Consider the following 27,534-nt stretch of genomic DNA (forward strand, 5'->3'; position numbering starts at 1 on the left):
GTACACAGCTCCCCTTAGTTTATTAAACAGGAGTGCAGAAAACCCACCTTCTTCAGCACTTTGTCTTTTCTCACAGGAGGTGATGAAAGCCTTTGAAATTTCAGTAGCTACTGGTGAAGTAAAAATATATTTTGGACATCTCTCTCAAAGGTCACTTTGTGAGACAGAGCAGAGCACTCCCAAGGGCCTGGATCATCTCAGGGGGAGCCACACATTAGCAGGATTCCCCTTGCCAAAGATCTTTTCCCATCTGTAGAAGGGCTTATTTGTCAATAAACCTCAGACTTCAGTGATATCCAAGAGCACAGCAACTCCATACAAATATATAAAAAAGTTTTTATGGAAGGGAATGTGCATTTCAGCAGCCAGTCCCCTGCCTCCTCTCCATGGATGTGCAAAAGAAAGGGCAGGTGGAGCATTGTGGTCACTTCCTTCAGATCCAGGGACTGGAGGATGCAGGTCCAGGCTCTGAACTGGATGTTAGGGATAGTTACCTAATATTTATATATGATGTTGGGCTAATTGCTCCAGTACACCAGAGTCCTGATACTCCCAATCTCTGGCAGGACTGAACTTGAATGAGATGAATGTTCAAGCACTTACAAAGAAGTTTTACAATTAATTACCCAAATACTTCTGGGAAATGGGAAATAGGTTTCTTCATTTATTGGAAAGAGTTAAATCAGGAGGCTATTAGGAGGCTTAAGTAAGGGCACAGAATAAATTCCTGTCAAATCAGATCGAGAAAAGGCAACCCACCAGCCCCTGTTTGTTGGTCTGACATTTTGCTGCCCCAGTGGTGTTGTTTAGCCCAGCAGTCACAACCAGGGAAATGCCACCTGGGGGAGCAAAGCCAGGACCTGTGTCAGTGCTGCTCTGCCATGGCTACAGTCATTGACAAGACACTCCCTTCCTCCTGGCCTCCAAAATCCCACAGTTGTTAGATGACAGACCTCAAGAGCTGGATGAAGGTGGTGGCACCAGGAGTACCAGGAGTCTCTGATAATATTAACCCAGGGGATGCTAACCTTGACCTTGCTAAATCCAAGGAAGTGTGGGACTGTGGTGTTAAAAGATGCAGCTTTCCAGGCAACTGAATGACATTTACAGCAGCTTTTATTTGCTACCACCTGATCTTCATTGTAAGTACTTTTTATTCAGTGTTTTCTAAGGTCCTTCTGTGAAAAGAGGAAGATGCCTTTGACAGTGTTCCAGGCATGTTGAGAAGTATCAAAGCTTTTCCTGTTTTCAAGTAATGAAGATCAAAACTTACAAAGTTTAAAGCACTCACTTAAACCTTGTAAATACCTTGAAACATCTTTACTACATATTTATTCCTCTTTTTATTTCATTCATTATTCAAAAACACAGCTTCCATATAAATGTCATAAATATCCCATCTGCTTCAGCTTAACAGGAGAAAATTGTGAGCAAATCAAAACAGCATTTTTCATTATTCCATGTACAGGAGCCTTCCATGCTTCACCAGTATCTCCAAAAGCACAGGTCCAGGCAATGGGAAGAAGACAAAGCATTGGGGAAACATGTGCTTAAGCCTTAAAAAGGTTCCCAAAGTTGAAAAGTTCTGATTACAGAATTTTAAATTGCTTTTTTTTTCCCCCAACAAATTTTTCTCTAGAATGCTCCTGAGTGCTTGGAAACTTGGAACTCTTGCAACACTAATTAGCTTCTAAACTGCTTAATTACTTGTAAGGTTATGCCAACAGTATTGGTGTGTATTGTGATTGCAATTTTCATTTCAGTCTCAAACTGGAAGGAAAAGAAACAGAACAACAGAACCTGGCATTTCTAAGGTTAAGATTGTTAAAAAATACATAAAATAACTAAATCTGTTTTCTTAAGGAAAGGTTTATATTACTACAATATTATTGCATACCTAACACTCCTCTAGACAATAGTACAACACAGGTGGTACTAAAGACATCCTCAGAAATTCTACTGTTTCAATAAATGAGATAGAAATGCTCAAAATGTACTTTCCTTTAATTAGAGTTCTTTCTTCAGAATCCTCCCAGGATAAATATTTAAAATTTTTAACTTACGATCTCGTTCCATACTTCAAAGAAACTTGCCTATGCCCCTCCTAGCTTTGCATTTCATTAAGGGACCCATTTCTGGCTTTATTGAAGCTTTAGCAGACAGTCCTTTGGAAAGCAGCAGATACATTAGCATGTCATTGAGTGCCATTAGACACCTGCTTTGAACTTCCATGGCTCCAGTGTGCCACTTTTGGGTACCCAGCCAGGCAATGCAGGTGCTGAGCAAGTGCTCTGGACAAGGGGCTGTTGGCCAACAGATCCCACCTGTACTGACATGGTTAAAATGCCACAGCAGGGTCCTGTGGAGGAAGATTTTCAAGTTGCCCTCTTATGGAGAGAAACTACATACCCAAAAGATTTGACAAGGATTTTGTTTTAGGCTATTCTATTTTTTAAAGCAAGTTATCAAATATTTGACTGAAGCTCTGCAGAGACACAAAGAGCTTGATTTATGTAAGGAAGTTGACATCTCTGCCAGGAGCTGTTCTGGAGCAGGTTTGAGTCTGCAGCTAATGTAACTTAATTATGGGTACTGAAAACAAAGCATTTAGGAATGAAGTCACAACTGAACAGCTACTGTGACTACAAGTGACAGAAGTAGAATAGTTCCATCGACTTTGGAGATAAAGGGGAGCCCATTGGTGAAATCAGTGGCTGTCTTGCCCGAGTGAGCAGCGCAGGATTAGACGCGATTGCGCATCGTGCCAGCACTAGCTAGAAACATAGAACAGATGTCAAGTAAATAGGGAAGTGTGGGACAAAACAGAAATAATTGTAAAAATGTGCCCAAGGATAAAATAAATTGATCCTAAGACACTAACAAACATTCTTGTATAAGGCAAAATGAGTCTTTGTACTGGGTTGGCTTTTATTTTCTTGCTAATATTGCATAAGAGAGCTAGGCTGGCATGATGAGGAGGGGGGATAATAAAATAACTTATCAATGCACTATTAACTCTACAAGCTCTTGCCTAATAATAAGATATTGATGTCTCCTTTAATGCATGCCCCATTGTTGAGAACATTCTCATTACCCTGCAGTAGCATACAAAAAATGGCTCTTTTAATATACTCATGGCCATGAATGTTTGATGCTAAAGGCTTGCTTAAATGGTCAAAGATACCCTATTTAAGAAACAGCAAACACTTACATTGCACATTACCAACATTAAATGCAATCTCATTATCCATTAGCCAGTATTAGAGCAGTTTATATTTTACTTTGGTTTGAGTTTTGCTGAATTTCTTGATCTTTGCCACATCATCATTTGAGAATGTGGGTGCTATTTCTTTGCTCATCAGTTTGATATTATTAGGAAGCATTGTTGTCCTGGGCATTTTCCTGCAGATGCAGAGAAATGTCATGAGATTAAGTATTAAATAAATACTGGACCATTGTTTTACACAATACAAAAAAGAATTTAAAGAAATCATTAGGTTTATCCATTTTATTATGGCTCAGCAAGGGAACTCCACGCTGCAAGAGGTTTCAATGAAGTTCCAACATCAGACCCCGCAGAGAGGGCTCATGGAAGACCAGGGACACAACAGGGGACATCAGGTTGTTACTGGGGAGAGCCCAGGGCCAGGTAATGGGAGGAAATTTGTCAAAGGGGAGATGGCATTAGGTGGAAAGGGTTGCTGTCAGCTCCAGTGGTGGCGTGGCAGCCACCTCCAACAGGTACAGGGAGCGGCTGGCACAGGCCAGGCCAGCCCCTGGCTCTGAAACAGTGGGATCCTTCTCAGTACTGGCAGCATGCTGAGAAGAAATTTTTACCTGTTTGGTAAATGCCAGTCCCTGCCATAGGACACCAATTCCTCTCAAGCCAGTGCTGATGGCAGCCTCTCCTGCTGCAATGCCCGTCCATGCAGTTTCATGACCGCTTATTCCTCCTGTGCACTGGCCAAAAGAAATTGATTTTTCTGTAAATACCTTTCACACGATATGTGTAATATTGTAAGCAGACCATTTGCTCTTGAGACATGGGGTATTTGGATATTTCCCCACTGAGGAGGAAGAGGATGGATGGCAACTCTGGCAGCTACAAACTGGCACGTTAAGGAAAGGAGGATGCAATTGCTCACAGGTTGCCCATATTTCTGTTCCAGGGCCTGTTTCAACCTGAGCTGCAGCCAACACCTTAAAGGTATATTAAGGACACCAGGATCTGAAGAGACATCTGCCTGGACGTGCCTGCTCTGCAGTGAGGGACAGCAGCTCCCCACTGCAGCCACAGGACCAGACCAGGCAGTGGTGACCCTGCGAGACCAGTGCTGCCAGCAGAGCAGAGGGAAATGCTGTATTAATTCTTGCCATTAATACTTTCTGGGTAAGGAAACCCAACAACCAGTGCATATTGGCTTTTATACAGTTGAGAGACAAAACACAGACCAAGTTACAACAAAGCTTAAATCCAAAATAATTACATTTTGTCACAATTCCTTCCACACAGTCCAAGCTACCAAGGAAGCGAGATGCCAGCACCCAAGGAGAGACATGATTTGCTCCATGGCTCCCTTCAATTCCACTGCAAAAAACTTCCAAATGTTTGAAACAGCAAGCAAGTAAATCTTTTAATGCTCTCCGAAAAGCAATCAGCTCACCGAACGCATCATTCAGCAGCCTCTAATATAAAATAATTAAACCATGAAAAGCTGCTGCTGTAATCTTACTTAAAAATCCTAAATTCCTTTACATTTTGAGGATCTGATGGCACTGACTCTCAGTCAGACACACACAGGCAGGGCAGAGACTGCGGGAGTTTCTCGCAGTCTGAACAACCTCTTCCACTCCTTGAGCAGAGGCAGCTTAACTTTATGAAGATTTGTTGTTGCAGCACAACTATCCAAGAGATACAGCTAAATCCAAATTCATTTCGTTTCCAGCCAAATTATGTTTTGATGCAGGTCACTAGAAGCTAATCTTTCATCTCTGGTTTTCATACATGAAAACGACAAGGAAAAGAATTTCAGATTAAGCAGCATTTATCATACTAAATAGAATTAAATCAAATGGAAAATTGCATAAAGAAACTCAGTTAAAACAATTAAATTAAAAAGCCTTTTACCTGTTTGAGTGTAATCTTTGATTTTCTCAGAAGAGGAGAGAACCTTATTATTAAGCAAACTTAAAAGGGATTCTGGATTACCCTTTCTGCACTTCCTTGCTCTTGAACTGTCAGTCTGTCTTCAGGAGCAGACTTTGCTTTCTATCTATCAGGCAAGTTCACTTGCTTGTTCTCACATGCCAGAAAAACTTGAGTTTTCAGTATTGCAGGAGCACTTAAGCTGTATAATAAGCAGCAGATGAATCTTTTATTAGTGAGTTTTTTGTAAGTTACATGCTTATATAGACAGACACACAGGTGCAGACACACATCTGCGTTCAGTATATAGCACAGCTTCAGCAAAAACCTGAGCTCTCTGGAAGCTAGCCTGCATTTAACAACTTTTTGTTGATGCTCTGACAGCTCCCGTCTGAAATAGCTTGTGGTAAGTACTAAAAATGAAGAAATAGCAAAGCTTTCTAGAAGACACCTATTTAAAATGATCTCACAAGTATTCCAGCTTAACTGAAGAAATTATAGTTCTTTTTTTTCCCCAAAAAAAACCTCCAATACTTACATTACATCAATTAAAAATACATTTATTAGCTTGGCTTATGGCAAAAGGGAGAGCAATAAGCAGTTGCTGTTTTGGAGAACAGCTCTCTGGGAAGAATTTTACTGATATATAACACAGGCCTAAGAGGCTCAATAATGCCTTGGGTCAAATTTTTGCTGATGAACATTACCTTAGTTTCTTGGCTGGAATCCCCTCTGGCTTCCAAAAATCCAATTTCACTTCAAGGCAAATTTTATCTTAGACAGAGATGCAGAAAACCATGCAGCAAGGGTGATTTCATACAGAGCTTGAGAAACGCTGAGAGTTGGGGTCCGAGGCAACATTTCCTTTGATCCTTGGAATTCGGCCCTTTTTTTTAGATCCTCATGAGCTGGTGCAAACTGCATCCTTTGTCAATTGGGAGGGTTTTTTTTAACCAGACAGAACCAAGCATCCCCTAATTCCAAGTGCTCCACATGTTTTTGCATGAATGTCAAGCTCTGTCAGTACCAACAGAAAGTTGTAACACCTTAGAAATGCATCCAAGGACAAAAATACCAGAGGCAGAGTCACATACTGTTTACAAACACAACATACTGTCACAGTTTTAGTGGTGGCACTGGGGTCTTTGAATGCATCTGTTCCTATAACCTAGATTTTTGCTTAGTGCTTCTGAACAAAATCCAACATAAGCCACAGGTAAAAATTTGCATTTTAGCATGAGACTTCAAAACTCATTAGTGAAGACAGTGACTTTTAAACACAAAATACCACTACTGTCCCTGAAAGCCCCTGAGATGTAAATCCTTAGAGGTGGGGAAAGCAGTCACAAAAAACATTCTGGTGTTTCCTGTTCCCATTCCTTTGCCATGCCCTTTGCTTGGGGCTGCTGCAAGGGAGGTGATGCCAGGCTGCAACCTCAGGCTGAGGTGCTGCAGCTTGGCTCACATTTGTTCTTTTCCTACATGTCAGTCCTTTGTGTTTGGAGATGAAAGGTGCAGTGTGACAGAAGGGCCTCTCCTCCCTCTCCTCTCTCCTTTAGAAACTGCTCCTCATCTCTGGTTTTCCACAGTTCAAACACAAAGCTTTGAAAAATATTTTGAAGCTGCATCTTGCATATGGAAATTCATGGCTTTGGGCAGGTTCATGATCAGGCCTAAAATTTCAAGCTTAAGATTAAGATTCTGCTGCCTAAATGTAATTCATTTTACTTGTGCTTTGCCTTTCTCTTTTTTTAAACAGCAGTGAGGTATTTATAAGCATTACTTACCTGCTGTTATATGTGGATATCACTGTACTTGATTCATTCAGGATTTGCAGGCATGGTGGAAGCCAAACTCTCTGCAGTGGAAGCTGGGGGGTTAAAGATCTCAGAGGAGGAGGAGGAGGGGTGCAGACAGCAGCAGATCAGGAAGAGGATGAAGTTTGCCTGGACATGGCAGTAGGGGTCCACATGGGAACAGTTTTGGGCAGCCACCCACCCCTGTAACCACACCATCACCCATGGCAAGAGGCACCCAGTCAGGCTCTGAAGATCAAAAGGTAGCAAAGGAGGGTGACAAAATGAAAGAATATGTTGGGTTGGGTTTGTAGGTGAAATTGGGAAACCTGGATTTGTACTGTTTATTGCTTTTTAAATTTGTATACTTTTTATCCTTGGCCTGCCATATTCCTTCTGGAGGCTCGGTTTCCAAGTCCTAGTTTTCAGCATTGTAGAAGGAGCTCAGATTGAATTGTATAAAATAAAAATGAACATTGTGGAATCTGTGAAATGACACTCCATTTTTCAGTAAACCAACTGTAGCAGAGAAGAATCAGAAGAAGAAACAGTATTGGATTTATTTTTCTTTTTAATCAGGAAAGAAGAGTTAGTGGAAGCCTTACTCAACAGGTAAGATAAAAAATTTTAGCTATCACTGCCTTTTATTAAAGGAATCAGAAGAGAAAAATGTTTCAGCAATCAACAGTAAGGCAAGAGTAACTGCATACCTACAAAGATGCAGAGGCAGCACTGTGCCCATCTCTCTTGCAGTTTCACTGATTTGTTATGAAAGGAGAAATTTCAGAGCCATGAAAATCAAACACCTCTCCTACTAAGACATGCTGAGAGTTTTGGTTGCTTGGTCTGGTGAAGGCTCCAGGGTGACCTTAGTGCTGCCTTTTAACATACAAAGGTGACTCACAGGAAAGATGGAGAGGGGCTTTTTATCAGGGTCTGTAGCAAGAGGACAAAAGGCAGTGGTTTGAAACTGAAAGAGGGTAGATTAAAGTTTGGACAGGAGGAAGAAATTTCTTATGATGGGGCATTGGAACAAGTTGCCCAGAGAAGTTGTGGATCCCTTTAAGTAGGCAAGCCCAGGTTGGATGGGGCTTGGAGCAGCTTTGTCTAGTGGAAGGCAGGGGGTTAGATAAGATGATCTTTAAAGGTCCCTTCCAACTCCATGAAATACTAATCCAGTGCAATCTTTCAGTCTTTTTTGAGGGATAAAAACACCCATGTTTTTCAGGAGGAAACTGGAGGGTGAGTTACCAGGATGGCCAAGGCTTCATTCATCAGAGCCAGAGGCTGCTATCTAGGACTAGCATCAGGATAGTTTCTAGCTGTCATATGTTTCTCCCACTTGCAGAGCTGCAGTTAAATAAAGACATATGCAGTTCTTCAGGGCTCTGCCAGACATTCTGCCAGGTCTTACACTGCCGACCTACTAGTTTCCTCCTGCTTTCTGTTTGCACTGATCCACTGGAAACCCAGCCCCAGAGACCTGCCTCGCTGACCCCCATGTTCGTTAACAATAATTGTTGATTCTGTACAACGGAACAGCATCAGCACAATTAAAACAGTTCTTCTCATGACAAAGCTCTTGTGGGGTTGGCAGAGAGTACTAATGAGGTCCCTGAACCCATCCATCACCCGCTGCAGCCCCTCCAGCAGGTTCCATTCTCAGTGGCTGTGTGCCAGTCTGACACTGTGGCACGTACAAGTACTACAGCAACTGCTGCCACACACAGCCAGGGGACACGTCCCTCCACTTCACTGCCAGCTCCTTAGGCTTGGCACCTTAGAATGTTTTCTCCTTGTCCTAAAAAAATGTCTCTATTTTTTTCCCTTTTATTCTCTTTCCTCCTACCCCAGACTCCCTGTGAGGAGTGGTTTTCATTTATTCCAAGCGTGTTTGGCAAGAGATTCCTTTTGTCCCACCCAGGAGTCAAGGGCATTTTGAGGTCTCGTTGAGCAATAAATAAATATTTGAGTGGTATTTCTGTTGTCCCATTGTGGTGGCCTGGTTATCCATCTTGAGCTTTCCACCTTGGAATCTGATGGAGAGAATGGTGAGAAGACACCTACTTCTCAAAGCCACTCTTCATGTCAGCTCTTCATTATGCCAAGCAAGAATGAATATAAAATGATTTATCCTGGGGGAAAAGGAGAAATGCTGGATCCAGGCAGCTGAATAAAAATATAAATCCTGCCAGCTTTCAACAAAAATTGATCTTCATTGAGTGAGACAATCACAGGAAAGAGAAAAGAATTCTATATACAGAGTACAATTCACAGGGAGTTTTTATGGAACTACCAGAGCTGCTGTTCCAACAGTCACCCATACAGGCAGAGGTAGTGGTCAGTAAGGCAGTAAGGAGTGCCAAGGGAATCCCTAAAAATAATGCTGCCAGAGAAGTGAGGCTGCTAGGGAAATGGTTCCGCAGCACCAAGGACCTAAGCAAAATCGCCAAGGGCAAACTGCCCAAGCAGGACTGATTTTATGTTCATTCTGCAATGGCAAATCCCATCATGTGCTCATGGCACAGGAAAAGGGGAGAACATGGGAGCTTTGCCCAGGTTTGCAGCTTTGAGTCACTCAGTGCACAGGAGAGAGTGGTTACATGTGACGTGTGCATCTGGTGACATAAAATGTGTTTATACCTGGGCAGCAGAGCGTGGTGTAGAGTGCCCCAAGCTAGTGACGACCTGAGCTAGGGCAGCCCTCTGCAACCAAGGACTTCAGGGATTTATCAGTGGCAACACAAGACAGGATGTCAGGCTCTGTCAGCACCCCAGGACCCACAGCAGCTCAAGGACTACTGCTTCAAGGAGCCCCAGTGAGAGGGAGGGCAGGGGATATACACACCTAACAGACCCAGGAGAGAGCCAGTTGATTGCATCACACCAGGAAGAGGAGCATGTCCAAGAGCATTAAGTTTGCACTTTCCTAAGAGAAGAGAGCTGTGGTTTCAGGTCCCAACACTGCCTCTATTCTTTATTCATGTTTATAGGTAGCCATGGTGACTAATCAGATTCGTGTCAGGCTTGGGGACTGCTATGCATAACATCTATATATATAAAAATAATACACCTGCCTGGTTTAGAACAGCACTTTTCTTATAGGGACATGGACATATTTTGATTTGGATACAGCCCTTCACTCCTGCTACATGCTATAGTGAATGCTATAGATCTTTTTGCTCAGGCTGGACCCAATTGACCGGAGCATTCAAAAAATTAAATATTTTTATTTCCCTTCTTAGGAGAGGGAAGCAGAGATGTGCCTTAGACAGACCTGCTCATGGTGAATGAGATTTGTTTTAACTTGTGAAAGCAATTCTGCTTCTCTCTGTTCCTCCCCTCAGCCCCCTGTGATGCACATCCTGCCTCCAGACACACTTCTTTCCTCTCCCAGGTGTGAAGGCTGGAGGCAAGTAAACCCCATCTGTCTCAAATCCAACGGCAACTACTGTGTCAGATTCTGCCCTGCTTTACATCTCATAAACATATATAAATTACTCCTTCCATAAACCCTTCCACAACTACTGCTGTGCTGTAGTAAACTTTCTCTTGGCCTGGCATCAGCCAATGAAGCTTCAGCCCAAAGGAATCTGGCACAGTGTCAACTTAGCTGCATAACACCTTGATGGCTGTAGAGCTGACATTTCCCTCCACTGCCACTATCGAAGGAAGTGAGAACAGGGAATGTGCAACCTTACAGCACAACATTGCTTTGTCTCTGGTTTCCTCCCCAGCCAATAAATGCCTCAGAAACTTTCTGCAAAGCAGGAATATTTGCACATGGTCTTGCACTTAAAAGCATATCCAAATAATAATGGAATGCTTTCCTCCAAAACAAAGATAATCGGGCTTGGAAAAATAATGTTTTAGGTGAACATCTGCTAGAGACAGGCAAGCTGTCTGGCAACAAATTCTTTGGGGAAACACAGCTCAATACTCTTGCTGAAGGGGAACAAGTGAAGTTACAAGACAGGGAAAAGTAACATGTCTTGAGAGGTTAAATGCAAAAGCCTGATTACTCCTCTCAATTATCCGAATCTTACTTTGAGAAATTCACTATTTGAGAAGTGCTTATTTCCAAACTATACTGAGATGACCAAGAGGATAAGTCAGTGAAATTACTAAATGAAAACCAACCCTTTTATATAATACATGCAAGCCGACCAATTTAGTACAACAAAATCTGTAGGCATTTGAAGTATCATGAAAATAGTGTCTTTAATATACAGTTTATATACTTACAATACGCAGTTTAAATTTGTTCATATACATTACAGGGATATTTATTTGCACCTGGTTTAAATAACAATCTGCCTCCAACCTTTTACACAAAAGCCCAAAACAGCACAGAATTCCACAAAACCCATGCTTCGTTTTATAACGGAAATGTACTAAGCCAAAGTTTTAGGGCTTTTTCTTTTTTTTTTTTCTTTCTCAAGTGTTACTTTTTTGACATACCCAAAGTGAATCTAAAGAGCTAAGAACAAACATATTTTTAATACAATTCAGAAGATTGTCCAAGTCAAGAGAAACACTCTGCAGATTTTCACACTGAAAATTTGGTTATTACACACAAAAATTGTGAAGTCTGAATAACTCCTGGACTATCAGGAGTTTAAGACATAACAAAATGGAGAGTCATTTATTGCTAGGTCTCAACAAGGGGCCTGCATTTCCCCACTGCCCTGCCATCCCTATAAATAAAAAAGACGATCCCTCTTGCTTATTAGGATTTCATTTGTACCTTCTGGTTTGCCTACAGGAATGCTGCAATTTCAGAGCATCAGAAGAAGGAGCCAGGAGAGCTGGGCTAAGCTGTAGTCCTCTCACAGGGCTGGTGTTTGGCTGTTAAGTACCATGGTTTGACCTCCTGCCTGGCCTGCAGGCAGGACTTGGCTGGCCTGTGTTACAGGCAGGCAACCCACTGGGAAGCACACAAGAAGCTGCTGCCAGCACAATTTGTTTTGTGAGGGGACAACCAGGAAGTTGATTCAAGATGAAAACATAAGAGAAAACAATTATTTATAGACAGGTTTGAAACACGGCGCGTCTTCAGGCAGCTTTGCTGTTCACGCTGTTTCTCTTGAAGCTGTTGTTAAGGAACAAAATCCTTTAAAGTGGCAAGTAAACCTGTTCTATTAGAAAATACACAGTAAATTCTAACCCTTGCTTCTAGCTGAAAGGAACACTTCAAAATGTATTTCCCTTCTAATTTTGGATGGACCAAATGTTTTCCGTCTAAGTTTCTAGCCGTAGGCAATTTTTACAATATGGCAAGAACAAGAATGCAAATATGCACTTTGAGTTGCTGTCAACACAGCTTTGGTTAGCCAGGAAGGCAGCAAGACAAAGAATCATCATCCTAGGCACAATGAGCACTTGCACGAAACTAGCATTTCCCCTCAAGTTTCCTCTCCATCCCTTCCCTGCCAAATTCAGTGTCCACCTCCAGGAAAGCCCCCATGCCAGAATCCAGCTTTCATTGCTGAAGGCAGCATCAGTCCTTGTGCCAACACATGACAGTTGCATAGAAAGGATGTGGTTCCTGGTGCAGGTCAGAGAGACAGCTCCATACAGAATGACATGACGTGGTTTTTTGCTACCAAAACCCCCAGACAAACAAAAACCCCAAGGATAACACACAGCTCAGACACCGATAACCAAGTAAGCACCAGAGGCCTTACATTTATTTAATCTGAGGAAAGAAATCCAAGGTTAGGTCTGGCCTATTTTAGTGGACTGCCTTGAAAATATAAATGATTTTAGGCCCACTCTGGCACAATGTTCAATGCTCTCAAGCCCCAAAGACAATCAACACAAGTCCCATCAACATGGCTGGACTCCACTACTGCCCAAACCCAGATTGGTCTTCCCCACTGCTGACCTCTGTGCTGTGCTTGGGACTTGCCATAGCCTGGCTACCTATTGAAAGGTACCACTTTCCATAACCTAGGATCCAAAGGCTGAGCCATAACACTTCACACACCCAATTTGCTCATCACTCTGCTGATTTCACCAGAGCAGACACTTCAGTCCAGCTTGTGTATCCCAGCAGGCAGACTGATACCGGAGCCATATAATTCACAGAACACAAATGTTAGGAACACCTAAATCCCCAAAAATGGCTTGGAAAGTGAAGGCAATGAGTGGCTAAGGGCAAAAAAAAAAAAAAAAAAGGTAAATGCTAATACATTATGCATAAAAGTAAGCAAGCAGTGCCAAGCAGAATGAAACAACTGGAAGGCCATCAATAGCAAGCCTGCAGTTAGAGGTTTTAGCTGTACTTTGGCACACAGGCCCAGCTTCTGCAATCAATGCACATTTCTAGGCCTTTCTGTGAGCCAGTTCTATTTTGGTTTATGCACATGGGATGTTAATGCAGCATGGTCATGAATGCAAATTCCACCAGTCCCTTTGCAAGAATAACCACTTCAAGCAGGTAAACAGAGATAATAGAATAGGTATGAGTCCACAGTCAAAGAAAACTACTTTCTCAGGGATGTTAATATTCTGGGGGGTATTAGCAATATTTAATGATAATATTACCAAGATGTAATATTTTCTTTTTTTTTTTTTCGAGATATTATGGGGTCTTTTACCTAGAATTAACAAGCTGAGCAAAACAATGGCAAGTACCTGATATTAAAGCTTTGGCCCTTTCATATCTGAACACTCATTTGACACAGCGAGGTTTAAAAGGCAGCTGGTTTCGACTTGCATGTGGTCTACCAACAAGCATACACATCTGAACAGTATCTGAATTTGCTCTAGCCTTATTTGAAGCGAAAATATTTTAGAATGCTAATTAAAAAGCATTTGGAGAAAGCTATTGATCTGTTGCTTAAAGTCAATACACTACAAAAAACAAGATTATAAACTCTTGGGGGGTTTTTCTATTGGGATATTTGTTGGCTCTATAGTACCCACAACAACTGGGCTTTGCTTTTTAGTTAGGAACTGGTGGTTTGCATTGCTGGAAGACAAATAATGCATCTTGGCTTCTGCATGGCGACATGACATGAATGAGTCCCAACAACAGAAAGCTCTATTTGCTAATAAATTCTTTTTAATGAGTCAATATGGTTGAGAAAACAGACAACTCTAGAGTTTTTGTCTCTGCTCTGTATTTTCTCTTGCTGCTCCCAACTACATGCCCCACCAATGGAGATATTTTTTAACACATCAAAAAGGTAAGCAAGGCAGTGATGTTGTTCTCTTGGTCAGGGCTCTGCTCAGCAGTAAGTGAAGGCAAAGTTGCTCTAGCATTCCTAGGCTCTGATCACCTGAGGATCCTGGGCACGTGCACTGAGGAGGAAGAGATAACACAGACTGTTTCCTGAGGACCTCCACAAATCCAGTATATAAAGGCAGGGGGATCCTCTGTTTATTTCGACACATTGCAGAGAGCTCTATCAACTAAAAGAAATCCACAAAGGACGATCAAAAGTTAATCCTACTCCTAGCCTTTTGAGCAGTTAAATTTGAGAGGTCTCCAGGGGCAGACTAATGCCCACTTACCATCTCTGTGCTCCCTTTTAACTGCTGCTTCCATGTGACATGTACTGCAGTGAGTTTTTGCAGCTGGGCAACTGAATTAGCACATCCTTTGATGTTACAGCCCCTCCCACTTTGACACCCACATCCTCCTAGCCCACTGCAAACAAGACAGGTGAACTGAAAAGATCACAAGCATTTCCTGTGGCATGGCCCAAAACCTCCCCGAGCCCATTCTCAGCAGCATGCCATGCTCTGTTTCCGATCCCTCCCACCTTGCCAGCACTTTGTTTCAAAGGCATGACACAGGAGCACTATCACCTTCCCACACAGGTCTGACCACAGGAAGAGGAGAGCAGACCAAGAGCATTTTCAGACAATCAGAAGAGCAGCAGAAGAAACACAAGGAGTTGTTACCTTTCACCACAGCACGGCTCCTGCAAGGGCTGTGCTAGCAGGCTGCTGCAGCAGGCAGGATCTGCTGAGAAAAGAGCCTGTGCACTGAATTGCTTTTCCCATGAGAAAGCTGCATGACCAGAAGTCATGCTATTTACTCCAGTCATCCGACTACAAAAGCAACTTTTGAAATCTACAGGTCATAAACTTTTAATTGGCCAGGGCAGAGTGGCTCAGTAGAAAATCCCCCTTCTCCCTCCCCTCTGGGCAACGAGCTAAGCTTGACTCTTGGTTTAAAAACATTTAACTCTTTTTTGCTCAAAGTAACATGGAAAATGCATCCAAGTTACAGATAGTCAGGAAGATACTGTTAATAAAAATAATGCTGCAAGAATAGTGTATTAGTGGCACTTCACAGCAATTCTTAACATTTTCAGATGTAGTGTCAAAACCAATGCTTTTGTATTTCTGCAAGTCACAGCATGTTGCCAAATATTATGTGAACAGAAATAATCCCATAAGAAATATATTTTTTTGCAGTTAACACAAAACTGTAAACTGGATTGGTGTGTGTCTTTCAGCATCAAATTGTTCAGTAATAAATACGACTAAGTCTTAACAGACTATGGAGTCAAAGTTCCCTTAGTGTCCTGTTTTTAGCAGCTGTTGAATGTTCAGGGATGCACGAAGGCACACCTCTGCAGATTCTCTACCTTTAATTATTGACATAGAAAAAAAAAGTCCATTCACCACTGAAAAATGTTTATCTGCATAGTAAGAATTTTTCTACTACTATTTACAGGAAGGATTTTTAGTGCAAAAAAACAGGAAGTGATGTTTTAGCTCAAATGTATTGAGTGCAGTTTCACTAAAAACTAGCCAGCATCACATCTTGGGCCGCCAGCCATTAATGAACTGTAATATTTTCTTAACCTGCAATTTGCTTAGCTTGAAGTCTTCTGATAGGATTTCTTCTGTAAGCTGAACCAGCAAATTGCCATCAATCTTCTCTGTGACAAAAAATGATATGACATCTTCTGACAGACCAATAAACCTCAACGATTTAGACACTTCCTCTATCGAGAGTCCAGAAAGGTCTGTGGGTGGCTGCCAGGGAGAGCCATCCCCGCAAGACCTTGGTGCTAACTGCAGGTGGAGGGGAGATGAGAAGGGGTAAGACACAGAGAATGTATCTTGCATGCCCTTTTTAGCCAGATACTGATCTTCCAAGACGACTGGAGAGCCAGCTTTTGATTCCTCCTCGGCACCATCTATTTTCAGTGGCAAGGGACACATGTCTGTAGCTGTCTTATCTTCGCTTGACTTCGGTGCCCGAGGAGGTAAGGCAGGACATGAATGGCTCTGCTTTGTGTTGCTGACTCCCAGAGTTTTCTCATCAGTGCAGTCTAGAGAGTAACTTGCTGACTTTGGACAGCTGGAGATGGTGTTTGTGAACTCTGTTGGAGTCAGCGGGGAGTACCCTGTTGGGAGCTCACATCCATCAAAGTCAAAAGTCAAAGGTGCTGGACAGTTTCTCTTTGGCGTACCTGGAGTCTTTTGTCTGGGGTAACTGTAGCTCCTGCTTGGATCAAGCAGGAAATCACTCCTATTCAAGCCTTCAGCAGTTCCTGAAAAATGGTTTGGCCAAGATAACCTTGAAGGCAGAGCTTCAGCTGAGGGGCTTCCCAAAGGCATTGTGCTCTCAGGCTCTTTGGATTCAGTTTTCATCATGTTACATGGGTAGCAGGAAACAGGTGTGCTCTCAGTCGGGTTGGTGTTGTCGCTCTCTGTGACATTACTTAAGGAACAAAGAAGAAAGGATGTTGTTAGTAAGAAAAAAACTGTCATTTCAATAAACTCATAAATCATCTGATAGAAGGTGTCCATCACTTTCTTTCCTCCAGCAGAACTTTTCACATTTAAATTAAAAGGTTTCAATTAATGTATTGACAGATTCTTTACCCCTCCTACAAGCCTGACACAAGATACTGATATACCCAAAAGCCCCATGTCTTGTTTTTTCAAGCTCATAAAAAAGTTGATGCCTCAATTCAGTTCTGTGTCTGTTGAATTCCTGAGGGATACCACCACGGATAAGAAACAGTCTCACATACACTAGAAAGATTTTCCAATCCAGCACTTTTCTATATATATACCACAGATGTGTCATGGTATGCAAAAGCTCATATGAGGGCAGGTCAGCACTGCCCTAGGCCATGTGAACCAGTGCAGAGTACAGAGCAGACACGGCCAAAGGAAGAGTTTTAGCTGGAAGGGTAAGCAGACCTGGCTGGACATGCTGAAGGATCAGGCTTTAAGCTTACCCAGAGTAACCTGTTGGTGTGTCTGGATCTTTAAAAAGATTTGATGTTCAACAATTGCTCTTCTAAGGTACCTAAAGAAAGTTACCCTGGATCCACTTCCAGGTGGTGAACTAAGCTCAGCCTGTCCAAGGGAACTGATGGTTTATATTCAGGTGTTCCCAAGAGATGGAGATGACAACAAAAGCACACAACCTGTTATCAAAAGCAAATGCTCCCTGATTTTATGCCACCTCCTAAAAGAAAATTTGAAAGATTGTGCTGGTCTTTGGAATTTTGGTCAACTAAACCAGAACACTGTAAAAATAATTAGCAGACTTATAAAATGCTTACTCAACACAACAGACAGAAACCAACAGCTGAAAAATATTGTTTTAATGACTTGCCTCTCTCTTGAAAACTAACTACTCAAGTAAAAACTCAGTAGTCACCCCATGACAGCTCAGTGAACACTGCTTGAGAACGGATCAAGCTATCAAAATGGATCAATGGAGCTATCAAAAAACCAGCAGTTTTCAGTGGATTGACACAAAATTACTTCCTCGTGTGCTTACAGTGGATCAGAGAGGCCAATCTGGACTTGCCCAGATCAAATACAAAGTGCAGATGTGTAAAAACAGTCCTAATCTACATCACTGGAAAATATCTGTCCCAACAAATGCAGTTTCCCTCTTTCTAACCATCTCTCACTCTCCATTCTGTGCCTTCTGTGCCTTTTCTTTTGTTTATGTCACTAATACAAATCTGACAGGTAAAGCAGCTGGATGTTTTCAATATGAGACATGGAGTTTTGCCCCCTCCACAGGGATACACCATCAACTAGTTATTTCTGGCTGCTTAAAGGCCAACTGGTGTATTGCACACAGTGCAAATCATTTTTCACAAACCAAGCCATCAAGCTGAGACAATAGTCAGCGAGGTGCTGTAAACAACCAACAATGCAGAGCAATTAACTTGATTGATCCCGTTTCTGTTCTCTAATTCCATAGTAGAACTGGAACATTTATTGAGTTCAAAGATTAATGGAATTTCCGAAAACATTTTAACATTTTTGAAGCGCTTCCTTATTTGGCCTCCACTAAAATGAACTGCCTGGGACCCAGTGCGAAAGGATGCAAGACAAGCCTCAAATACAGCTGAAGTCAGGTTATCAGGCATTTTTAAACCAGATAAGGAGAAATCATACTGACTCTGTTTCTGTTTAAAATACTGTCTGCAACCCTTCATGATCCAGAAACAAGTTCATTAATAAAAATGGCAAAGCAATCTGTTTACTCCACACAATGGCAATTTTCTAGTAGCTTCCTCTGCAGCACCAGGTCTGCTCTACCAAAATGGGGACACCTGGTCTGGAACCAGCTGGAGATGAACTTCATGCAAATACTGTGAAAGTCAAGGCAAATCATAGAATCACAGAATTGTTTAGGTTGGTAAAGACCTCTAAGATCATCAGTCCAACCATTAATCCAGCACTGCCAAGTCCACAATAAACCATGTCCCCAGGTGACACATCTACACTTTTTTGGAACACTTCCAGGCTAAGTGACTCCAACACTTCCCTGAGCAGCCTGTTCTCATGCTTGACAGCCTTTTCCATGAAGAAATTTTTCCTAATATCCAATCTAAACCTCCCCTGGTGCAACTTGAGGCCTTTTCTTCTCACTCTATTGCTTGTTAGCTGGGAGAAAAGACTAACCCCCATCTCACTGTAACTTTTTGCATTCCTGAGAAACTTCACTTCTGCTTTCTTAGTTTTTTCCCTAGTTTTTGGAAGGCAGATGTATTCTTAGCTACAAAGAGAGAAAGCAGCATTTGGTGGGCCCCTAAAGCTGGGAGGTCTTGTGCTCAGCCTCCTGTGGAGTAGACCTTGACAGAACTACCCAACAGGCTTTCATAAAATAAGCAAGCAGCCTTAATTTAGAGTGATCATTGCCAGATCCACAACATTAAGCTGCCAATGCGCAGTACAACTTGGTAAGGCAATTTCAGCCTAAGTTATTATACCAACTGCATCCAGGCTAAAATTAATTCAGTGATGTTTTGGTTGAATTTATAACATCCACACAGGTTGCACTGTGTCATTGAAGGGGTACCAAAAATAATGGCAAGAAGACATCCAAGGCAAAACGGAGGTGAGGCTTCAGAAGGTGAATATACTTTCTGAAGGAAAGACACTGCACCACTAAGAAAAGCTATGCAGCCACATAATTCAGAATTTACTGTCACCTTTCAGCTTGCCTGGGTGGATTATCTGGATTGTGGGTTGGGTTTGTGCTGAAGTGTGTTTGATGTGGAAACTGTCTGCTCCCCCTCTGCTACACCTCACTTAGCACCCAGCGGTGGCTGCTGGTCTTTCTGTCCTCCATCACATCTGCTCTGTAGGTGTCCATAGAGTTAGCACAACACATTTCTGGATTACCACACTCTTTTTGTGTCCCTGATTATCAGAGCTGGCTGCATTGCATGCAGCACTGAAATCCCACCCAAAAACTCGCACTGAGGTGGTCTGGTTTGAAGATTCAAGCCTTTCAAGAAACATGGAGAACTATACATGATCTCTTAACTAGACAGCCTATGTCACCTGAGAGTGATATCACCTCTAGCAATGCATGCAGATGTTTAACATAAACTGCTATGCCCTATCTAGCAAAATACAGTTTCTGCTGGAGCTTTCCTTCCTTTTGAGTCTTTAACAACAACTTGACAGGTTAGCCCGTTTTACTGCAAGTCTGACACCGCACTGTGCCTTAGGAACAAGTGCCTTCAAAAAGAACAGCGCTAAATTTAACTTCCTGGTGCTCCCACAGCTCAAACACATACATGTTGTGCAGTCCTGAAGAGTAGTAGGACAGAGTGGGGCTGGGAGAGCGGGTCTGCTGCCGAGCAGGCTTCACTGTGCGAGGAGGGATGGAAGGACTGGTGGAGGACAGCTTTGAACTCCGTGGTGGCACCGGGGGAGCGTTGAGGAGCCTGCATTCCTCTTTTACCTGCACAAAAGAAGAACATGTAAGCAAGCAGCAAGAAAATCTGGGCAACAGCAGCCTCAACCAGATGAAGCACATCTGGTTCTGCCTTATTCTTTGAGAGGAAATAATTAAAAAGGAAGGAGAAGGGACAAATGAAAAAGTATATACATTTGCAACAGTATGTATCTGTCAAGGAAGTCCAAAGAACACTTTGCCACTGGTAGAACTACCAGCAATCTTTTTTAGGGCACATTTCAGCAGTTTGATAGCCACTCATTTAAAAAGTAGCAGCAATGAAACTATGTAAAAGAACGTTCCAGTAACACAGAAAATCAGACTGTTCCTGATATTATACATTCTGTAAGGAGCAATTCATCACACCTAAACTTCATTAGTGTTGTTTACTTAGATGTAACAAACCAAGCTTATGTAATGAAAATATCTCAATATACTTTGATGCTTCCTGACTAACTTCACCAGTGATTGTCAGTTATCCAACTCTAAGATGACTCCCAGCCTCCCTCCCTCAGGAGCAGTACATTCATCTCATATTTACCAGTTTCTGGATTCAAACTAGGAGCTTCAGTCCATCTGTAGCTGCCATAGCAGTGCAGGAAAAGACTGTCCAAAATGTACAAGTGGAAAGGTGTACACCCAGCCTACAGGTCTGCTCTGTGCAGCCAGACAACCTCACATCTCAAAACACACCTCTGTAGCACTGATCACCTGAAATTTACTGTGGTGTGCCTGTGTAGGAGCAAACTGTCAGGATCCATCCCCATAAAAAATATGATGGAATTAAGGACTTAATCTCATCAGGACATATTTGGGAGAGCAACTTTATTTAGTAGGGCTAGAGGTGAGAAGGCTGCTGAGAATTCAGCTGCCAGGCAGGATTTTTAACGATTCACCACCTGCCCCTGAGCAGGAGGAGACCTCTATGTTCTCCTTGTCTGAAACAGTCTTAGATGCATCAAAAAAAGGAAATTATTTTTGTGTTTGAAAGCTGAAGTTTATTTTTAAATTTTACTACACTGCAGAACTAAAAGTTATCTTAGCAGTTCTGCAACACATAATTAGCAATTAAAGTGATTTAATTTATTTAAAAACAAAATAAATGTGCAACCTTTTGCAATCCACTTCAGTGCTTTCAAAATGCAACAACATATTTAGTACTTTAGTGAAATGGAAAACTGGGGACTAGGACATTGTAGTACATTTTTTCCCTAATTCAAAACAAGTCAAAATTACAGGAAATGCCCGTCAGCATAAAACACTGAAATAAATCTTGTTCTAAGGGATCTTATTTGCTCTTTCAAGGAAAGGGGAAAAAATGAATCAATTTTATTCATGTTTGTTATTGAATTCAGGCATAAAATTCTTCAACCATTTTAATATTGTGCCCCAAGGATGCCTGAAGACTTTTTCTCCCCCCAAGTCAGAACAGGCAAAGTTAATAGCGAATGCTATTGAATATATATCCATGGGGTTAGAGAGACATTCAGGGGAGCTCTGGGAGCACAGCAGATGGTCAAAGGCTTAAAGCTTTTCTTTCCTGGAAGACTGAGGAATTCAAAGGTGCTGGCATAACAAACTATACCAAACTCCCTCGCTTGACCCAGATTGCAGATCAGAATGAAGCCATAAATAATACCTGTTGGCAGTCCCAATTGGTCCCTGTCACAAAACCACATTTACAGCTGCCACACAGCCCCCAGGAAACCCAGAAGAGGAATAGAAAGGAGAGATTTTGCAGATTAAACTGACAAGATCAAGGGGAAGCTTTAGGAAAACCATGCTCACTAGGTCCAGGAGAATGGCAATTAAATAAATGCAGGAGATGACTGGAACATCCATGGTGTGACAGGACAGGACAATGACCTCAATTGCTGCTGCTCTTAGCTGGAAATACTCTTTGCCCTGGAAGCACTAAATATCACATGGCTGTCAGATACAGATAATAAACACTTACACTGCACAACCTGAAACTTCTATTCGACATTGAGCTCTCTTATGCTCCAACCCTCCTTCCTGTGACCTAGGAATGGTGACCCATTTCCAATGGCATGAGGTGCTATGTTGATTTTAAGACCTCTGCTCCTTTTCTCTGCTGCCAGCCCAAACCCTGCCAGCAGCACCTGGGCCCTGGGGTGGCACTGCTGACTCTGGGCATCACGGGTGCCCATTGCAGTGACCAGCTCTGAGGCTGCCTGGATAAAACCTGCCCTGTCACCAGCTTGGCTGTGAGTTTAACACAGAGCAGTTCCTACTCCTTGCCCACAGGAGCCTGAACTTCCAGCACACTCCATTAGGGATGTGCTTTGTATCAATCAGGAAAACAGCTTCTGGTTATGCAAATTAGTGTTTGGGGAATGAAGAAATGACTAATTTACAGGCCTTAATTCACAGGTTATTCCCCCCTCCTCTGCCTTCTGCCTTCATGCTACTTTGATTTTCTGAAAGGTATTTAGAAAATACACATAATGTATCACAATGCTTCATCCTGCTGGAGAGAAGAAAACCAGAACAGCTTCTGAAATACCCAGATGTCCTTTCCCGTCCTGCATAGAGCTGCTGGACACACATCTTAAATTTAGTGCAAAAGTACAACTGCCAGCCAACCTTTACACAGAAATGCTATGGAATATCATTCTAGAGGGAGTGATGACTAAACCACATGTTCACCAGCAGCTCCTGAGATCTACTTACTCTATAAATACCTACATGGAAACCACGCAAACGTCTCCTCGGCCCCAGCCCACAGATGAATTCTGTAGGTCACTGATACTCACTCCAAAGCTGTTCCAGGAAGCCATAAAAGCAAGTCTAAATTATTATAGTCTATGGAAATGTAGGTTTTTAGTTTTGTTTTATTTTTAATGGGGTTACACCCCCTGCCCACCTCTAAATTCCAGCTGATATCTTTAGCAGAAGTTATTTCTCCAAAATGGCTGGAAAGATACACTGAAATTGCTGACAGCACTCACACATTACCTCAGTAATGTAAGACACACGTGACAAAATTGCACACTGTCCAAAATAACTCTAAAGGGCAACATACACATCTACCCCAAGTGTCACCCTGCTGTCCCCAAAAGGCACTCATGGGTTTTCCCCAGGTACGAGGGTCCACATGGATGCTGTGCAGGTGCTCCACAGCTCTCCCAGCACCCCAGTGCCCACAACTCAGGGGTGAGACCCTCAAGTCTCAGGCATGACCCAGGTGGTCAGCACCCCCATGCCACAAGGGCTGCGGGGACAGCCTTCCTCCCCCACCACCCACCCCCACCACTGCAGCACTCTGCTGGCCCTGTGCAGAAGCAGTTCAGCTCACACAAATCAGCAGGAAACGAATCATTTTCCAGATCCAGACCTGGCTGCCTGCCCAGGCACAGGAGTGCCAGAGCCAGCACAAAAGGGAAGCCAGGACGATGTGTCTGGGAAAGGAGGAGGAGGAGGTGGAGGAGGGTGGGACCAGCCCCACTCCAGTTAACGCCAGTGCAGGCTGCCAGGGAGCCTCATCTCCATATGGTGCTGCTGGGCACTTGTCCAAGAGTCTGGACAAAGTGTCAGTGCATACCTGACCTCAGAGGCAAGGAAGTGCTCTTGGGTTCCTGCACTTAACACTGCATGTAAACACTTTGCTAAGAAGACATAATGTCTTGCCTTTCCTGCATTGCCACTCCAGCTCCTGCATTTGCTTTTTGGGGAGGTTTTGGTGGCACAGTCCAAGGGCTGTAGTTTGGCATTTTGTGCCTGCCTGGTGTCCTCCTCCCCTCTCCTCGCTGCACCTCCCCAAGCACTGCAGAGCCTGGCCAGGAGCATCCCCACAGAAATCCACTGCAGGCTGACCCAGCATGAATGAACACATCTTAGCTTTCAACCAGGTTGTGAATTGACTCATGAGGGCAAGGCTACAGCCAACACTACTGGACTGTTAGATGGCAATAGGAAAGGTATGGGATCATCATGTTTTGCTACAGTTTGGTCTCAAATTAGTCTTATTTTACTATATAGCCATGCTCTTGAAATCACCATTGGAGTTGCAAGTGGAACGGTGTTTTACAAATTTCAGAAAAACCCTTGTAAAACAAATTTGTTAAACAGTGATATACACCAAGATTCACATGATATACGTTATCATTGACATTTTGCTAAAAACTCCTAGACACTCTTTCCTGAGGGAATCTTCTTCCCTTTTTTTCTTCTTCTTTTTTTTCTTCTCTTCTTAAATAATGCTTAAGACTATGTCAAGAGACCACATGAGTGGATTGTTCAGCCAGTCCACATAAGCTCCTGTTGATAAAATACATTTGCATTTTTCCCTCCTAAGTCTCCGTGACATTTCAGATTTAGAGAAGTGATTTCTCCCATGAGTTTTCATTAAAAACCTTAGGCCAGGAAACATGCTCTGTTTACAACTGAGTCCTCCAGAAGGCTCATTTACCAATTCTGCAGAGCTCCTATTTAAACATGTTTCCTTTCAATAAGCAATACAGAGTGATTAGTTCAAGTTTAGTATGATAAAGTTTCCTTGAGGACAATGACAAAGTATTCTTCAAAATCTGCTATAGGGTCGTAATAGAGAAGACAATCATTAACAAACACTTCAAATCTGTAAAAATTCTAGCTGTTCTCATTATCAGAGCCTATTAATTGAAGACACTAAGGCAATCTGAGGCATTTCCAAGTGGGTCATGCCCCATACACTCTGGCTACAGAAGATGTGAGAAAACATTGAGGTGACATGGAGAGATGATGTGGAAAGCAGGAGAATGAAGTGACTCAACAATTTGACCTTGACCTTGTTTGTGTGAGCAAGAAACCCAAAATAAATATCACCTGAAAGTGTCAGGATTAAGCTGTTAGATCAGTAATATTAAATATACTCCTGTGATTTTTAGGACATAACTTACACACGGTAGGAAACTAGCTGAATTGGCACATCTTGCGAAGTTTGACTGTTCCCTTGCCCTGTGTGTGCCCTTCCCCCCCTCCACCAAGTATTCCTTAAAAAGATCTGCATGCAAACTCTTCACCACCTAAAAAAGGAAACAAACAGACATAAATAACCCTGACTTACTGCTTCTGATTTAGGAGGCACTGGAGGTGGAGGTAGGGAAACATCTGAAGACTTCGTGGTTGTTCCGACAGTTGCAGGCACGGGAAGAGACGCGGTACCGCACTTTGATCGGAAGGATCCTCTGTAGTTGTCACACTTGTTCTTCTCACTTAGCGAGCACGAGAGAGGCTGATCACCACCCTTTCCAGACCCTTGGTCCAACCAGAGCTCTTCGTAAGGAAGCTCCGGTTTCGTAGGCAGGAACATCGATTCTTCGCTAACTTCAGGGAAAAGGTAATCACTGCTGCTGTCCCCGGACTCCTGGTACTGAAGAGCATCGTGAGAGAACAGGGCCCACTCGTTACACAAGTCCCTGCAGCCGTGGAGGTTCACCTCGCTGTTCCCATGCAGGTTGTTCCCGTAGACGCAGACGGAGAGCCGGTGGAAGGACTGCGTGAGCTCGTCCCGGGCGTAGCTGAGGGAGTTGGGGACGTGGCTGTGCCCCGCACACCGGCTCTTCTTCGGGCTCTTGCAGTCATCGTTCCAGTCAGTCTTCACATCTCGCACGGCACGGGAGTACTCGTCTATGTCAAACTGTTCCTGGCATATATTAAACCAGTGCTGGATGAGGGGCTCGTGCCACAGCTCCCCCTTCACCACGCTATCAGGTAGAATAAATTTCGGAAGTGTCAAGTGCAAGGGGAAATGCATGGGAATGATTTTGTTTCCACGAAGCACGCAACAAACGACCACGGTCTTGGTCTGAATGTTGACAAACTTGTACCTGTGCCCCTCACGGATAAAATGCAGGTCATAAGGGTTTCTTGGTGTAGGACTTGGCACAGTCACGTTAACAGGCAGCCTGGTTTTTTCTACTATATTGCGAATCGTGTGCTCACCTTCTTGCATCTGCACCTCCAGTGGGCTGCGGGTGCTGAACTTGCCCTTACACTGGAAAGGGAGACTGATGCTCTCATTGGTCCTGTGGTTCATGCAGATGAGGCAGGGCATTTTGCCTCTGCCTAGCTTACTAATTGAATTAAGCTTCCCAATTTTTTTGAAGATGGTGTTGAGCCGTGACTTCTCCTTAGAAGATTTTGCATAAAGGATTTCTGCTTGCCCCATTAAAGTGAGCTCATCCCCAGTACTAAGGGTAATGTTGTAAACTTCAGTGTCTTCATTGCATTCACCTGAAGCTACCTGCAAAATAAGAATAAAAAATTTGGTCTTCCCCCAATGAAGACAATACTTCAAATCACATCAAATCTCTTGAGACTGAACTTACAAGACTATGTATTGGAAAACTTTAAAGTAGCTTTATTTGAACAGCTGACTGGTCAAGTGCAAGGTGTTTAAGCTGAGGAAACCTTTTAAAATTGTTCAGTTCATTCCTGCATCTTACTTGAGAGGAAAGAGCCACGTGAAACTGCCAAAGAAGGCATGAGAACAAACATAACAATTTTTTAAAGAAAGGGCAAATCCACACATCCCAGCAGTTCAAACAGCCTCTTGTGTCATACAGCTATGACAGACCATGTCTGGATTCCCTTGCGTATCTTTTCCTACCTTTGTTTTTGCTGTTTGTTAGAACTTATTTGCCAGGCTCTTGAGGGAAACAAACGTCTTTCACCATCTTCAGCTCCCTAAGGAGCAGAAAAGGTGATCTCATCATTACAGATGAAGCATATCCCTTTGATATAATTTTTTTCAGGCTAAGGGGAATGACAGATGACATCTATTCCGTGAAGGAGAAATCAAGAATATCGGTCTGTCCCATAAGCCTAAATCCCCCCCTGCTTTGCTCTCCTAGTCATAGACTTCCTTCCTCATTTTTTGATCATAATTGCAATTTAAGAGATTAAACAACATATGCACAGCCATGTGTGAGCGTTTCTAGTATGGAAATTGTACCAGGAAAACACCCCCAACAAACCAGATGTCCAAGGCTCATTTGCTTCTGAAGTTATTTCCTTACAACTGAAATAACTCTTTATAGACAAGACTGCTCTGCCTCATATTTGAGTGGCTTAACATGAAAAGCCCTTTTCAGGGACCTAACAGAACCCACCCAATTCTTTGGTAGCAACAGATCCCTACTCATAAATGAAAGTGCACCAAATAAACACTACTGGTCTGTTATAGACCATTTTATTTGAGAAATTGAACATACTAAAGAAACTGCCAGTGAAAACATATGCTAAAATTGTATATCCCTTCCTCGCCTCCAAAACTCCTAAAGACTTCATGGACTTGAGCGAAGTTCAAACTCCAGGCTTCAAACCCTGGAATCATCACATAACTGCATGGAATCAAAGCTGTAATTCCAGCAAATCAATAACTGACAAGCACA

At 42.7% G+C, this 27,534-nt stretch overlaps 1 protein-coding gene and 1 long non-coding RNA gene across 2 annotated transcripts in view; both read right to left on the reverse strand.

Annotated features, from left to right (window-relative positions):
- Nucleotides 1–650: 650 nt before the first annotated feature.
- On the reverse strand, nt 651–10,748 carry LOC127059189 (uncharacterized). Its single transcript, XR_007776806.1, has 3 exons — nt 4,488–10,748; nt 3,838–3,960; nt 651–3,402 (listed from the first exon to the last, which is right to left on the reverse strand). It is a non-coding gene; the product is annotated as an uncharacterized LOC127059189 (long non-coding RNA).
- A 396-nt stretch (nt 10,749–11,144) lies between these two features.
- The window catches only part of GAREM1 (GRB2 associated regulator of MAPK1 subtype 1), a 101,899-nt gene continuing 85,509 nt past the window's right edge, over nt 11,145–27,534 (reverse strand). Inside the window, exons 4-6 of the mRNA XM_009090048.4 lie at nt 25,206–26,384; nt 19,977–20,143; nt 11,145–16,633 (exon numbers count right to left, since the gene is read on the reverse strand). Coding sequence (XP_009088296.3) covers nt 15,721–16,633; nt 19,977–20,143; nt 25,206–26,384 — 2,259 coding nt within the window. The 3' untranslated portion in view covers nt 11,145–15,720. The remainder of the gene's footprint in view (nt 16,634–19,976; nt 20,144–25,205; nt 26,385–27,534) is intronic.

The sequence above is a fragment of the Serinus canaria genome, chromosome 2, assembly GCF_022539315.1.
Source record: "Serinus canaria isolate serCan28SL12 chromosome 2, serCan2020, whole genome shotgun sequence".
Lineage (NCBI taxonomy): Eukaryota > Metazoa > Chordata > Aves > Passeriformes > Fringillidae > Serinus > Serinus canaria.